Source organism: Lontra canadensis, unplaced genomic scaffold (assembly GCF_010015895.1).
Source record: "Lontra canadensis isolate GAN:19392208 unplaced genomic scaffold, GSC_riverotter_1.0 scaffold131, whole genome shotgun sequence".
Classification (NCBI taxonomy): domain Eukaryota; kingdom Metazoa; phylum Chordata; class Mammalia; order Carnivora; family Mustelidae; genus Lontra; species Lontra canadensis.
In genome coordinates, this window is record NW_022631125.1 from 299870 (window position 1) to 315047 (window position 15178).

General features: G+C 41.3%; 1 protein-coding gene across 2 annotated transcripts in view; it reads right to left on the minus strand.

Moving 5' to 3' along the window:
* MED14 (mediator complex subunit 14) overlaps positions 1-15178 on the minus strand; it is a 67186-nt gene that overhangs the window by 5274 nt on the left and 46734 nt on the right. The window contains exons 22-29 of one of the 2 annotated variants that reach the window (XM_032842503.1): positions 12144-12284; positions 10470-10581; positions 7764-7895; positions 5786-5968; positions 4596-4831; positions 2462-2641; positions 1802-1909; positions 15-140 (exon numbers count right to left, since the gene is read on the minus strand). In XM_032842503.1, the coding sequence (XP_032698394.1) occupies positions 15-140; positions 1802-1909; positions 2462-2641; positions 4596-4831; positions 5786-5968; positions 7764-7895; positions 10470-10581; positions 12144-12284 (1218 nt within the window). The remainder of the gene's footprint in view (positions 1-14; positions 141-1801; positions 1910-2461; positions 2642-4595; positions 4832-5785; positions 5969-7763; positions 7896-10469; positions 10582-12143; positions 12285-15178) is intronic. The other variant, XM_032842504.1, reaches the window with a different exon arrangement.

The following is a 15178-nucleotide window of genomic DNA, read 5'->3' on the forward strand; positions in this document are numbered from 1 at the left end:
CGGGTAGTACTTACAAAAAATAGCATTTTGGATTTCAGCACCACAGCAGGCGTCCCAGGGGGTGCAATGGGCGGTGCGCTGGGAGGGATCGTCAGGCAAAACTGGACGTTCCATTTTAGCTGTGTTGCCTGGTCAGGAAACTGTTTTTGAAATCATGATAAAGTCATATGAACATTTAAAATTACACTCTAGTATAGGAGTCTGAAAGGTTAGGATCTTATTTTATACAATCTATTATTAACAGAACATAAAGATAACAGCCTGCATTATTTCAAAGATAATGCATATGTGACGTTCCTACATGCAAAGTCAACTCCAGACCTGTGTGACGTGTTCCCCTTTCCTTCCCTCCCGCTCCTTTAATTCCCAAGGCCTATGGATTCTGCTTCCTTGGTGTCTCTGTCATCCGTTCCCACTTCTCTACTTTGACAGATGCAACCAAGCTCCAGGACTGGTGATTTCCTCTCGTGGCCCCTAATGGTCCCTTCCGGTGGCTGCCTCTCCCAGTTCCACCATCCACCACTGCCAGAAGAATGTCCTTGAGCATGGTTCTAATCGAGGTCACAAATGTTTAGCAACATGCAGTGACACATGTTGTTCCTTTCCCTTACCCTACCAGGACCAAGACCTGGTATTCAAGGCCCTTCTTAACTGATGCCACCTAGACGTCCCAGCCTCAGTCCCAGCTCCTTCTCTAAAACGCACTTGTCAAATTGTGTTAATAATTTCAAACTGTGTTCACTGGTGTTTTTGCCTTTTTTTAAAGATTTATTTATGTAGTTTGGAGAAAGAATGCTCATGAGCAGGGGGAAGGGCAGAGAGAGAGAGAGAATCTGGAAGCAGACTCCCTGCTGAGTGCAGAGCCTGAGGCACAGCTCAGTGCCAGGGTCCTGAGATGGAGACCTGAGGCAAAATCAAGAGCCAGCCATTTAACTGACTGCGCTACCCAGGCGCCCCCACTGGTGCCTTTTTGGTTGTTGTTGTTTTCGCCACATGAATACTTATTCCTTCAAAAATTCAAATGGGTATCTTTTTGATATAAATAATGGTTCCTACATGCTACTAGAGCAGAAGCCAAATGTTGAGACTATCAGCAAAGGAACACTGCTGTCCCCAATATTAACAGTAAAACACCAACTGGAAAAAGGAGTGAGGTATTTGGAATTACTCAAAGCAATACTGTAAACATTTGAATGCAAGTCCTGTAAGCTTGGAAAAATATAATCAGCTGCCACCTGGATTCCATCTATATAACTGTATACTTTCACAGAAAAGAAGAGAAATTCATCTCCCCAGGGAGGACAGATTTTTTGATAAATGACATTAGGGGAATTGGGGGCATCTGAAAAAGCCAGATCCACCCCTCACATTTGACACCAAGGTATATTTTAAATGGATCAAAAATTTAAAGAATTTTAAAAAACAAATCCATAACAGTACTAAAAGAAACCACAGGAGCATCATTTCAGTATCTAGGAGCAGAAGAGTGAATTAAATGTATTTGCTTTTTTAAGAGGTAAGCCACTGGTAACTTGCGTTGCCTGTGGGGAGGGAGACTAGACAGCTGGACAGGGATAGATAGGAAATTTCCCCTGTATCACATCTTGATCTCAATTCAAAAGATACAGAAGGGCTGTGTTACCTATTCAAAGATAAATAAAATCTCAAAAAATAAGAAGAGTGTAAGAGAAAAATAGAAGTACATAAATAGGTGAAAACCAATAAACACTGCTCCCACCAACTTCAACCTCTTCAGACAGTCCTTGTTATATATAGAAGTATGCGCGTCACTCTAACTTACCAGCTCTAGCTTCATAATATGCACACAGTCCCTGAGGATGTGTGTAGGAGCTCCTAACAGCTTGGTGAAGGCTATTAATGTATTGGCTTTAAACGGCGGTCCTGCAACCTACAGGGATGAATAAAGCAAGTTACTCCACATTCTACTTTGACTCTTCTTTTTGTTGATGATACAGGCATACCTTGGAGATGTGAGTTCAGTTCCAGCCCACCCCAATAAAGCAAGTATTGCAATAAAGTGAGTTGAGTGAGTTTTCAGCTTCCCCAGTACATATAAAAGTCGTGTTTATTCACATCATACTGTAGTCTATTAAGTGTGTAATGGTATTATGTCTAAAACAATGTACCCCTCTTAAAAAATTCTTTATTGCTAAAAAACACTAACTACCACCTGAGCTGTCAGTGAATCACAATCATCGGTCACCATAATAAAGAAAAAGTTGGAAATTTTACGAGAAGTACCAAAATGTGACAAGGAGACATGAAGTGAGCAAATGCTGGTAGGAAAATGGCCCTGATGGACTTGCTTCATGCAGGGTTGCCACAAACCTTCAATTTTTTAAAAACAAAAACAAAAACCAGTATCTGTGAAGCAAAATAAGATAAAGTGCAATAAAACGAGGTATGCCTGTATTAAAACTATGCATTAAGGAACACATACTCTTGTTTCAAAGAACTTCTCCAAAACTTGAAGTTCATCGGGTTTCCACTGTCCTGCATTTTCAGGTGTTACTTTTAGCTGAAGTGTTTGGTTGGTTTTCGGACTAAGGGCTACTCTGCATTTCAGGGCATCAGTTTTAAACATGATCACTCCAGGTTCGTTGGAATTTATCAGCTGCAGCTGCAAAACATGAAGGGTGCATCAAGTTAGTATGTAAGACAAAGAGGAAATGAAAACAGAACTGTTTCAGAGGGAAAACTAAAAGTTGATACCTGCTCCCAATCAAAAATATCTAGGCCCCGAGAACCATCAATTGCTAACATCCCAAAGAAGGAACTATAGGTGTCTCTCGAAGGAAGAACATAACACAACCTACGGAATATTCTCGTAAAGTAACAAACTTGAGCTACAATTCAGGAGTTAGATTTGTAGGGTAGACCAATATTATAGAAATGTGAGGGTCAAAAGGACATGTTAAAGAATTCCAAAGGGATGCAATCAGCAAAATCCAGACTGTGAGGAACTTGACACAGCAACAGATAAGGCTGCTTCAACAAATAAACTGTGAGAAGAGATGGAGGGGGAGTCTCCAGTTTCAGAGAGACATAAACTTGTTTGGTTACTTCTTTAGACTGTAAACACCGTGATAACTTGGGAAATCTGGACACCAACTAGCTATCTGATGATAAAGAAACTGTCTTTATGGATGAAATGAGGTCTGGGACTTGCTGTCAAACCATACGGGAGAAGGAACTATAGAAGAAACAAGACTGACAGGAATTCACTGTTGAAGGCAGGTGATGAGAACATAGAAGTTCATTATATTCTCTTATACTATTCTACTCTCAACTTGCATATATGATTAAAATTTTCCACAAGTTTTTAAAAAATGGCACAGTAGAAGAAAAGAATAAAGAGCACCATTACAAAATGTTGGATCTGAGTTGGGACCTTATAGCTGGAAATTTTTCTGTAAAGTAATGGAGAATAAATATTTTAGGCTACATGGTCTCTGTCACAACTACTCAATGATGCCATCAGAGTTGAAAGCTGCCATCAACAATACGTAAATTAATATATGTGACTACATTCCAGTAAAACTTCATTTACAAACAGGGGGTGGGTAGGACTTGCTCCTCTCTCCCAACCGGGGCCAGTAGTTTATTGACCCCTGCTCGATCATAACATATTAATTATGCAGATGAGCAAAATGAGGTTCTAATGCCTGAAAGCTTATGTGGCTTCTAAGTGGCAGAAAAAGGGTAGATCACAGGTCTCATAATAATTTTTTAAAATGCTAATTCATTCAATTTATGTTAAGAACTCTATTATTTTCAAATCTAAATATAAAGGTTGCAGAATAGCTTGTGCCATCCACGGAGCAGATATTTTAAACATTTGCCATTCTACCTCATTAACACATACATGTATCTAGAGTTATAAATAGTATGTACTGAATAATACCAAGACATTACGCTAAGGGCTTTATAAGAAACACCTCAAACTCCCACAATTGTTATGAGTTAGGTAAATACTATTATCTACCATTATCAAAAAGGTAAAGGGATTTGCCAAAGCTTGTACTAGCTGGTGGCATGGACTGGGTACAAACCCAGATAGTCAGACTCTAGAACCAGGGCTATCAACTCGGAACTATTTCCTGAGGATATCACCACAGGACATAAGTCTTTTTCTGACTTTTTCTATATCAATTCAGCTGTTCATGAACCTTGTGATCATAAATAATTTTATTTTAATGGAGAATCCGATTCAAAGTCAGCCTGCCTGTAAGAGGATTCCAGAAGGCCAACAGCTGCTTGTACGCTACTCTCTGCAAAGGCAGATTCTGGGAGCATTTGTCCCATGACACTGTGGGGACGCTGTAGGACCTATCTCTGGGCCTGTCAGCCATAGCACAGGAAACTATAAAATGCAGGAACATGTAACGTAAGAACGGAAAAGGAAACAGCGGGGTCCATTTTTAATGCTAGAGCAGTGTGGAAAGCACAATTCCAACAAGCTAGCTAAAGGAAGTGAGGGAACATCATTTTAGTTCAAATGCTGTTCCGTGGGGGCAATTTATTAGCACCATCCTTCGACAACCATCACTGAGGAGTTCACTAGGTACCCATACCGTTTCTTGTTGAATAATTCTTTGAAGGTGCCGTCTCATGATGACCGATCCAAGGAATCTCTCAAGCGGAGAACAAAGATAACTACCTGCCAGGCCAGGCACAAGGCCTGGTGTTGGAGAGGGCAGCAGTAAAATGTTCAAGGCACTGTGAGTGAGGATGGTAGGTATGGAGGCTGCCCAGGAGCGCTGAGGTAGTTTACGAGGTGGAGGCATGTTTGTTGGCAAAGTCTGGGAACCTTTTGGGAAGGAAAACATGTCATTTTATTCACAAATACACACGGTCCCACTGTTCTGTTTTGCTTTTATCATAAATCTTTGCTACTCTAAAGCAATCCATACTGTTTTCCTTATTCCTTGTGGCTAACAATCCTATGTTAGCTTCCTGTTAGCAAAATGGCCAGGATTCCTCTCCCTATAGCTGGGTTCCTTGCAAAGTGACTTTGTAGCAAGCCCTTTGAGAGACGGAGCCCATTTCTCTTCCTGGAACCTGGGCTGGCCATGTGACTTGCTGTGACTTAAAAGAATGCAGGGGAAGTGACGTGGAGCCAGCTGCAAACCTAGGATTCCACTCACGTTCTTGGAACCCTGCCCAGCCATCAGGTGAACAAGCCTTCGATCAAGTAAGAGACCACAGGGAGCTGAGGAAGTCATGCCACCTGGGGCCATTTTACACCAGCCAGGCCTCAGCCCACGCAGGAGCTGACGATAAATATACTAGTGAGCAAAGCAGAGCCTGGAAAAATCACCCAATTTGGCTTAGCCTAAGTCACCAACCTATGGAATGGTGAGCTAATGTAAGATTGCTGTTCTAAGTCATTAAACGTTACCTGGCAAAGCTAACTAACATATGTGCACAATTCTGTTCTGTGTTAATTTGTACAACCTTGTCAGTTAACTTGAGGTGTCCCTCAAGGTCTAGTTTTGCAGCTAAGCTAGTAGATATAACAGAAGCACTGGGGCTCACCTCATAAGACTTCTGGAGGAGACATTTCCCTCTCTTACATTTTGCTTTAACTGTGCAAATTAACTACCGTTAACCAATTTACTAAGTGGATTAAAGTTTAAGTTATTAAGTATCTCCATTTAACAAGCAGGTCACAGCTTTCAAATGTGAGGATGGAAAAAAAAAAAAACAGGACATCATGTGGAGGTTAGACTAAAACAGATACAAAAATGGTGATGCTGCTCACTTGTTCCAGCTCGAGGGGAATGAGAAGCATCTGGTACTGGAGAATGTAGTGATGGGTTGGCTGGTGACATTCCAGGCATGCGTGTTGCTGGTGAGGGGCCGGACACTTGAGGAGACCCTGGCCAGTTCCCAGCTCGTCCACTTGGTGACACCATAGTGTATGGAGAACTAGGGTCCAGGGTTCCTGTAAACAAGTGAACAGATGGTTTTCAAAACCTGTATTTTAATAACTGAAAGGTACTTGACACCACTGACATACTCGACACTTTACAAGGCAATCATTTTTTTTCCCTCCGCTATTTCACTAAAGTATGCGGCTTTTGCATGTGGCACACCTGAATCTCTATTTTGTGTAGTTTATGTACTTTTTAACATGACACAAAGTTAGAAAACTATAGAATGAGCAATGATAAAAGGTACCTTCACACAAGCTTCAGCATGTTCAATGTGTAACAAATCTACACACTATGCAACAACCTACTATTTTCAAAACCTATTTGCAAACGTCTTTGAAAATGTTGAGCAAAAAAATCTCAAAGCTCACTTAAGGGCAGAAATCTTTTATTTTTCAAGTAACCTTGACAAATTATGTTTTTCATTCTACCCAAAGCTGAGGAGAGGGAAATTTTCCCTTTTCTTTCTTTAGTAAAGGCTATGCTGACTGAGAAATGGACCAAGAATCAAGTCTTGAAAGCAGCAACTTCCTGAATAATTTGATTATTTAAATTTCATCCCGCAGTTACCTTTAACATATTACTTATGCCCCTCTGTAATCAAAATATAAATGGAGAAAATACTTTTACCATATATCAGAGAGTAAATGATCCTAGCTTCAAAGTCTTATAAATTGGTAGGAAAAAACACAAGAACACATAGGCAGGCATAAAATAAGAAATACCTAAGACTAGTGAAAGAAAAAAGGTTTAACTTCATTAATAATCAAAGAAATGCACATTAAACAAGAAGATACCATTCTTTACCTATCAAAATGACTACGATTTCTGAAAGTCCTAATACCCTGTGTTGGCAATGATGCATGAAAATAGACATTCTTGTCTGATGCTAGAGGAAATTGGTACAGCATTTTGGGTGAGCAATTTGCAGTATGTTTCAAAAGCTTCAAAATTTCTCAAACCCTTTGAGACAGCAATTCCATGTCTAGGAACTTACCTAAGGGAATAATCATGTGAACAGAGATGATACCATTTGTCATTGTAAAAAAAAAAAAAAAAAAAAAGGAAACATTTTAAACATACAACACGAGGGCAGTTAAATCACGGTATGTCAACAAAAGGGAATACTATGAAGCCATTTAGTAGGACAATGTAGATCTCACAAATATTAATAGTAGATAGTAAAACCACAGATGCTACACAGCTGTAAAAACTGAGGAAGTCCTTTATGCTGTGATTTGGCATGGCATTCAGGAAAAAAATAGATGAAAAAAGTAAGGCACTGAAGGATGCTGTCCCATGTGTAAAAGCGGTAAGAACAGTTATAGGCATTTGCCTGTGTATGCACACATCCCTGCAACTAGGTGGTTGGTGGCATAAAAACACTTCCCTGGCTACCTCTTGTATTCTTTATTTGAACCAATTCAAAATAGAATTTTTTAGTTGGAAAATTAAAGAATTCAAGTCTCAAAACAATACATATGGTATAGTCCCAGTTGTGGGGCGAGGTGTCTGAGAGGAGACAAGCAGACAGGTGGAGAGCAACAGAGAGGTGAGCAGGCAGGCAAGCCGGGGGGTTAGGGTTAGAAGGGAGGAGCAAGGCAGAAGCGAGGGGGAGAGAGAGTCCAAAGCAGACAGACTAACTGGTAGATCTCTGCGTGGTGGGATCAGGACAAATTCATTTTCTTTTGACGATTTCCCCAACGAACAAAGTGCTAATTTTGCAATAAGAAAAGAATTTATTTAACAAAAAACTACTTTCATGTCAAACTCTTAAGCTATTGCGATTTCCATGTATGGACTCACCATGTGGACTAGCAAAACTGGCCCCTGGTCCTATTGAGATTCCATGCGAGGATGGGGGAGGAGTTGGAACAAATGACGCTGGTGAAGGGGCTCTCAAAGCCCCACTGGGGGAGCTGGCAGCATGCAGATTTCCTAATAAAGGAAAATAATTATAGATGATCTTGCAGGACACATACTATGTCCTGGCCAAGGACCTCAAATTAAGACTCTCTCTACAGATTAAAGAAGTAAGCAGTAAAGCTCCCTTAAATAGCACAAAGAAAATGTGGAATGATTGTGTTACGGAAAAAGAGAGAGAGATCAATTCAATGGGGCCCAGATTTTAGCTTATAGTGACTGAATTTAAAAAAAATATCCAGTGTACTTTTGTGTTTGCTCATTCACTCTTTCAGCAAGTGGGCATGAATGTTAATTTCATGCCAAGCATTGCTGTAGGCACTGGGGATGCAGCAGTTGACAAGACAAAAATTCCTGCCCTCATGGAGTTTCTGTTCTAGTAGAATGAGGAAGACATCAAATGTATGTCAGGCAGTGATAAGTGCTATGGAGAAAACCTGGGCAAGGAAGTGGGGCAGTATCATGTAATGGTGGAGATGGGTGCTGTTCTTTCTATAAAGCAACCCCAGAAGACTGCTCTAAGAAGGGGGCATGTGAGTAAGTGAAGGGTAAGGTGTGAAGATACCCGGGGGGTAAGATATTCCAGGCAAGAAGCAGAGCTAGTCCAAAGGCCCCAAAGGCAGTAGCAAAAATACAGGGAGGAGGTCAGTGTGGCCGGATCAGTGCGAGCCACGGGCAAGTGGGAGGAGTTGAGGACAGAGAGGTGGTGGTGGTGGGGGTCCCAGATCACACGGGGACTTGTAGGCAATTCTAAGGACTTAGGGTTTACCCTGAACGAGATGGGAAACCACTGCAAAGTTTGGAACAAAGGTGTTATAAACTAGCTTCTGTTCTGGAAGGATCACCCCAACCACAGTGTAAAAAACAGACCACAGGGCAGGGGCAGGGAAACCAGTTAGAGGCAAGAGTAATAACCCAAATGAGAGATGGTTAATGGCTTGGGCGAAGGTGGAGGCTGAGGAGGGTTAGCATCTGGATAAATTCTCAGTTCAGAGTGGACAGAATCTGGGACTGACTGAAGTGGGTGTGAGAGAAAAGAAGAGTCCAGCATGACTCAAACAGCTCTGGCCAAGCGGCAGGCAGGAAGGGGCTGCCGTTTCCGGGAGGTGGGGCAGGGTGCGGGAGTGGGCGGGCAGGTGTTAGGAGTTGAGTCTCAGCCATGTCTACACATCTACAAGGACATGCTGACTAGACAGCTGGAAAACACAAGACTCGAGTTCAGGGGAGAGGTCTAGATGGCAGACATTAAAAAACTGAGAGCAGTGAGCTTAAAGATGGGATTTAGCCACAGGACTAGTTTCTACTGAGGATCAGGAAAAGGGGGAACCATGCTCCCCAAACTATGAATAAATGTGACATGGAGACACTCACTACATTACCATCACTATCCTCGGTATTCACATGTTTCCGACTCTCTACTCCTGCCTAAGAGAATTTCGTATCCTCCACCTAATACCTAACGCAGTGCCTTATATGCAGTATGTTCACCAACATGATAACCTTTCAGTGTCGTTCAGAGATTCAGCTGTGGGTTTGCTGTGGGGATTAAATGGATAAAGTGCTCAGAACATGGCTTAGCACACAGCAAGCACTATATACCTGTCTGGCACTGTAATTATTTCCAAATAATTATTTCTACTTCCTTCTACATAAAACCTCACTCATACCCTAGAAATGCACACCCTTTGGGTTCTCTGCCCACATCTCCTGTTCTGCTTCTTGCTCCCTAGCAGCTCCTTCTCAGGCTCCTACACCTGGGAAGCAGCTGCCGGTATTCCGCAGGGGCTGAGCTCACCCACCCAGCTCAGCCTTCAGTGACCTTCAGCGACATGACAGTAACTTCCAAATCTTCATCTGTGGTTCCGCCATCTCTGCTGAGCAGGTAAGGGGGTTATCTACCCAAGAAATCTGATACCTGTCTTCTTTGCCAGACGACACGCTTGAGAGCAGAACTGTATTTGGCTCGCTGCTGAATCCCCAGCGCCGTGGAGCATCTGGCCCAGGGCAAGAGCTTAAGCTACACCCACAAACTGTCCAGTTAAGAGTAAGAATTAGGCATCCTCAAGTAGTTCTATAGTGTGCTTCACGGGGCTGCCAACAGAGCCATTTTGTTGGGACAAGCAGGCTGTGCACTGGCCCACTCTGTGGGGCAGGGCACCTTTCACACATACTAGGACTCAGCAAACTTGTCATGTAAGGGGTCGTCCTAGCAGGAGAGCAGCCCTGACACTGCAGGAATGGGTGTGGCTGGGTTCCCCCAAAACTACAAAAACAGGTAGGTGGTGGGCAGGACTCGATTTGTCGGTCCGACACAGATCGTGTTGTGATCAGCTCTTCTTGGAGCTGTGCTGTGAGCCTGGCTCTGGGTGACAATATCTCCTCTTAATTCAGATATTTTAAAGTGTTCCCGAGTCACGAACGCAGCGTTCATAACCCTGCGGTAAGGAACGAATGGGAGGTATCTAGCCACAGATAAGGAGTGGTCTCTGAAGGTCTAGGCTGAGTGTGTGGTGCTTGTGTTTGTGTGCGCGCGCATGTATGTTCTGGATGTCAAAGCTGAACATGACAAGAGAATAAGTAATATCTTACCTGGAGACTGTGTGTGCATCATAGAGGGAGACTGACTAACTGTGCTGTGGTAAGACGCAGGGGGCGAAGTAAGGGGATAAGCACCTGATGATCCTGGCTGTTTGGGAAATGGCTGAAAAAAAAAAAAAGTACATGTTGGTCAGTCACGTGCGTATAGTGTATCGTACATACGGCTAATGAGTTAACCTTCACACAGTTCACTGGTTACCAAACAGGAAGCACGAGATATGAAAATGTGCAAAATACACATCAATACCACAGATTTTTAAAAACTCCCTTTCAAAATGTTTAGAAAAACAGCAAGAATTCACTCCTGACCTTGTAATACCATTGTCTATATCCCGCAAGATGTTTTTTGCTTACTTTATCTACCATATCACTGATTTATCTGTATTGTTTATCTACCATTTCACAGATTCCAAGATTCTTCCCCCACCCCTTTAGTATTTCTGAAATCAGGGTCTATCTTCTGATTCACGGCATGGCACAGTTTACCCGGCAGTGTTGTTTCTGGCAGTTCATAAAAAGTAGTGCATCTTACATCTGGTGGAGTTTTGAAAGCCAATGAACTACAGTAGTTTAACCTGGCCTCTCCTCACCTTTACCTTCATCTCCAGCAGTGAAAAACCTAGGACATGTAATCCTTCCTAGTTTTTTATCTGAGGTACAAATCACATATAGCAAAGGACACAAATCTTAGAAAATGTCCAGTCTGATGAATTTTTATGAATGTCACCGCTACAGAGATCGAGACACTGAAGAATACTACCAGTGCCCTGGAGGCCTCCCTCATACACCTTCAAAGGCTTTATCACTGGCCCAAAGGTAAGCACTGTTCTGACGTCTGTCACTCAAGCTTGATTTTGCCTGTTTTCACATTTCCTATAAATACCGAATGTACTCCTTAGTGTCTGGCTTCTTTTGTTCAACATTATGTCAGTAAGATTCACCACGCAGTCACACGTGGCAATAGTTTTCTTGATTTCTGTAAAGCATTCTACTGTAGGAATAGACCCAGTTTATCCACTCATTCTGTTGCTTGGTATTCGGGTTAGTTTCCACTTTTTACATAAATAACGTTCCTATGAACCCTTGTGTTTTTTGATGCATTTCTGTCGTACATATACCCAAGAGTAAAATTATAAAATCACAGGTATGCCTAATGTTCAGATTTAGTGCTCTGGAATATTCCTAAACGCCCACACAAGGTTGTTAGACCATTTCATGTACCCTCCAGTAGTAAATGAGTCTCAGTTGCTGCTAATACAAAATGTTGCCAAGAATAATCAATTCTCTTCTTAGAGCAATTTTTGTGGGTATGGAGTATTATCTCATTGTGGTTCTAAGTTGTATTTCTGTGATTCCAAATGATGTTGAACAACCTTTCTGTGCTTACTGGCCATTTGGATATCATCCTCTTTTGTGATCCATGGCTGATCACCTCACATCATTTTAAGTGCACAAGACTGAGGTTAATGCTATTTCTGGTACTGTTCACTTGCCATCACTAGAAGCCTCCTTCTCTCCCTCTGTCACTATTTTTTCATATGGACTTCCTGGACACCTTGGGCCCACCAACGATCTCCTTGCCTTTTAACAAAGACGCTCAGACACCTGAGGAGCCCATTAAGGTACACGAATATGATACCATTTGGAATTTCAGCTAGACATCACCTGTTGCTGAGGTGGTGGCTGGAGCTGTGAGATTAAAGAATCCATCATATCTCCTCCTATGGGAGAAGGGGGATTATCGTCCTCATTTACAGACCTTCTTCGAGCATCCTGATTGCTGTCAACAAACATATTCAGGAATGTCTATGGATATAAACAGGTAGAATTCAGATTATCTTACTTAGCTTTAGTAACATATTTTTAATCATTTAGACTATTTTAAGAGAAACAAATACACTACGCCCATCTCTAAAACAGAAGTTTGGTACACAGCCACTACTATGAGGACAACCTGGAAGATATACTGATAATTTTGAATGGGGGGAAACTGAGGAAACTGGTTAACTGCAACAAAAGAAACAACATCTAAGTTAAAAATCCTGTCAAGAAGTATTGTGTAAGCACAAAGTCGAAGAGAGAAGTATACCCTGGCACCTCCTCACAAATAATAAGTATTTCATTATTAACTTCTGAACCAGAAATTCAGGACAAAAGAAAAGTTGTATGTTGGCCATTTAAGTAATTTCAATGACTTGGGAAATTTCCTTTTTGGTGAGAGTCCTCACTAAGCTAGAAAATATGACAGAGGAGAACTGAATGCAGAAACTAAGCCATCTTTCCTCTTTTTATCTTAACGTGACTGAAATTTTGAACCACCAAGAGTGGGACAATCTCGTTTTATGGGATAGGTCATCAAAAATTAAGCAAGGCTACCAGAATTTGTGTCTCAAGCATTCTCTTCCTTTTAATACTCTTCACCTTCCCCATCTTCAAAAACATAGATCAAAAGCTTACCAGGATCACTAGGAAGCTTTTAAAAGTACATCGCTTCATTTCTAATAAAAGATGATGGATTTACAACACATATTTTATCTTTTCCCAATACCCCACTGAAACTCCTAAAAAAAATTTTTTTAAAGCAGTAAGTTACAAATACAGAGAGAATGGGAGAAGAAAAAAATAGCAATGAATTCTGGAGGCTGCGGAGCAGATGGCTGAGTGGTAAGTGAACTATCCAATGTGAGGAAGTTGTATCCTAAAGCTAACACTGGGGAAAGCCAAGAAGCAAAGCTATTTCTGTCCAGATCCTCAAGACATGTAGGAACTGGCAGCACTAGACAACCCTGGAAGTGGGGATGAAAGTGGGACTGACTAAAAATAGGACTGGTCAAAAGTCTCTTTAAGAGACACTGAAAGCCTCCCAGAGCTTCTGTCACTCTCACTGAGTGAGTTTGACTTCTACCACTCTGGTGGAGGGTTCTTTGGCTATGGGGACTCTAGCATCGATCGAGAGGAATGCTGTATTAAAAATGAAGATTATGGGGCACCTGGCTGGTTCAGTCAGAAGAGCATGCGACTCTTGATCTCGGGGTTGTGAGCTCGAGCCCCACGTTGGGTGTAGAGATTACTTTAAAAAAAAAAAAAAAGATGATTAAAGTTTACATACTGAATGTTGAAAATAGTAGTTTCCTTCTCTTATTTGATTTGCCAAAAATTGGGGGCCAGATGCACACCATCTATGCAGAGACTTGAATACTCCTCTTTTGGTACTCATACCAGCCCAACAAAAAGACCTAAATCTACTGACACTGGAAGTTACTCAAAGAAATGGCCCAGGTAGATAAGCTTACAATGAAGACCACAGTCAGCAAGACTCACCTTCTAGTAAGAGCTGTGAGTTAAGAATCACTAATATGAAAGAGATCAAAACAAAACAAAACAAAAAGCAAGGTGCATGAAATGGAGATTATATAGGAATAAAAGGGGTAAGAAAATATAAGATAGCTATATACAACAAAGATGTCATAAAAGGAACACTTAGCAACAAAAGAGAGCTCCTGCAAATTTTTTTAAAAGATAGCAAAACAAGTTACCAAAACCAGAAAGACTCAAAGGAAAAAATGAAGAAATCTCCCAGAAACTGAGAGAGAGAAAAACAAAATAAATAAATAAATAGATAGATAGATAAATAAATGAATGAATGAATGAATGAATAAATAAATAAGAAAATCAGAGGATAAGTCCAGGATACCAAACAGCAGAATAGTAGTGGTACCAGAAAGAGCTAACAGAGAAAAAAAAAAAGAATTGAGAAATAATACAAGGAAATTCCCACAGCAAAAGGATGTAAGTTTCCAGAGTGAAAGAGCCTACTTAGTTACATAAGGTTCGAGAACTGGAACAAGATTAAACACCCCAACAGTCACAATGGAAGTTAGAAGACAATGGAGCAAGGTCTTCAAAATTCTTAACAGAAAATGCCTGTAGCCTCCAATTCTATACATAGCCATTCTCTCAATTAGATGAGGGTAAACTAAAGATGTTTTTAGGCACACAGAAGTCTCAAAATAACCTCCCATGTGCCTTCTCCCAGGAAACTATGTAGACCGTATTCTACCAAAACAATGGAATAAACCGAGAAAAAGACCGGCAGTCCACACCATAGGGCATGCCACGCAAGAGAGAAACCAAGGATTCTCCCTCTTCCCCACCCTCCCCTCTTCCCCACCCTTCCGTAGATTCCTAAATCAACACTGTGCAAAGGGTCTGGGGCACACCATTCCTGATTGGAGGTCAGAGGGTTGCTGTAGAAGAGACTTCTTCAAGATGAAACCAGCGAGGTTTCTGATATGTGAACGCACTGAGAGGAGAGTTACATATATGGGAGAGGCTTTAAGGTTGAGTTAGTGATAAGTATACAGAACCTTAAGCAAAAAAAAGTAAATTAATAACTCCCAGGAAAATAAAATGTTGAAGGAAGGAAAAGTAATTATAGTAAGCTTGGTGGATACTGTTTACATATTTATAATAACGAAAATACTGAAAAATCATCGGACCAAAATTGCTGCCTAACCACACTGCAAGGGTAGGAGGGAAAAAAGAAGGTACACTGCGAGTAGCCTGGGAGGAGGAAGAGGCATATAAGAATTAAAAAAGAATTAAACCCTCATCTTGCATTGTGAGGATCAGATAATGCCCTCAACTAAGAAGTCCACAAACAGCACTGTAAGCATGTTACTTAGAGATAAGGATGTAAA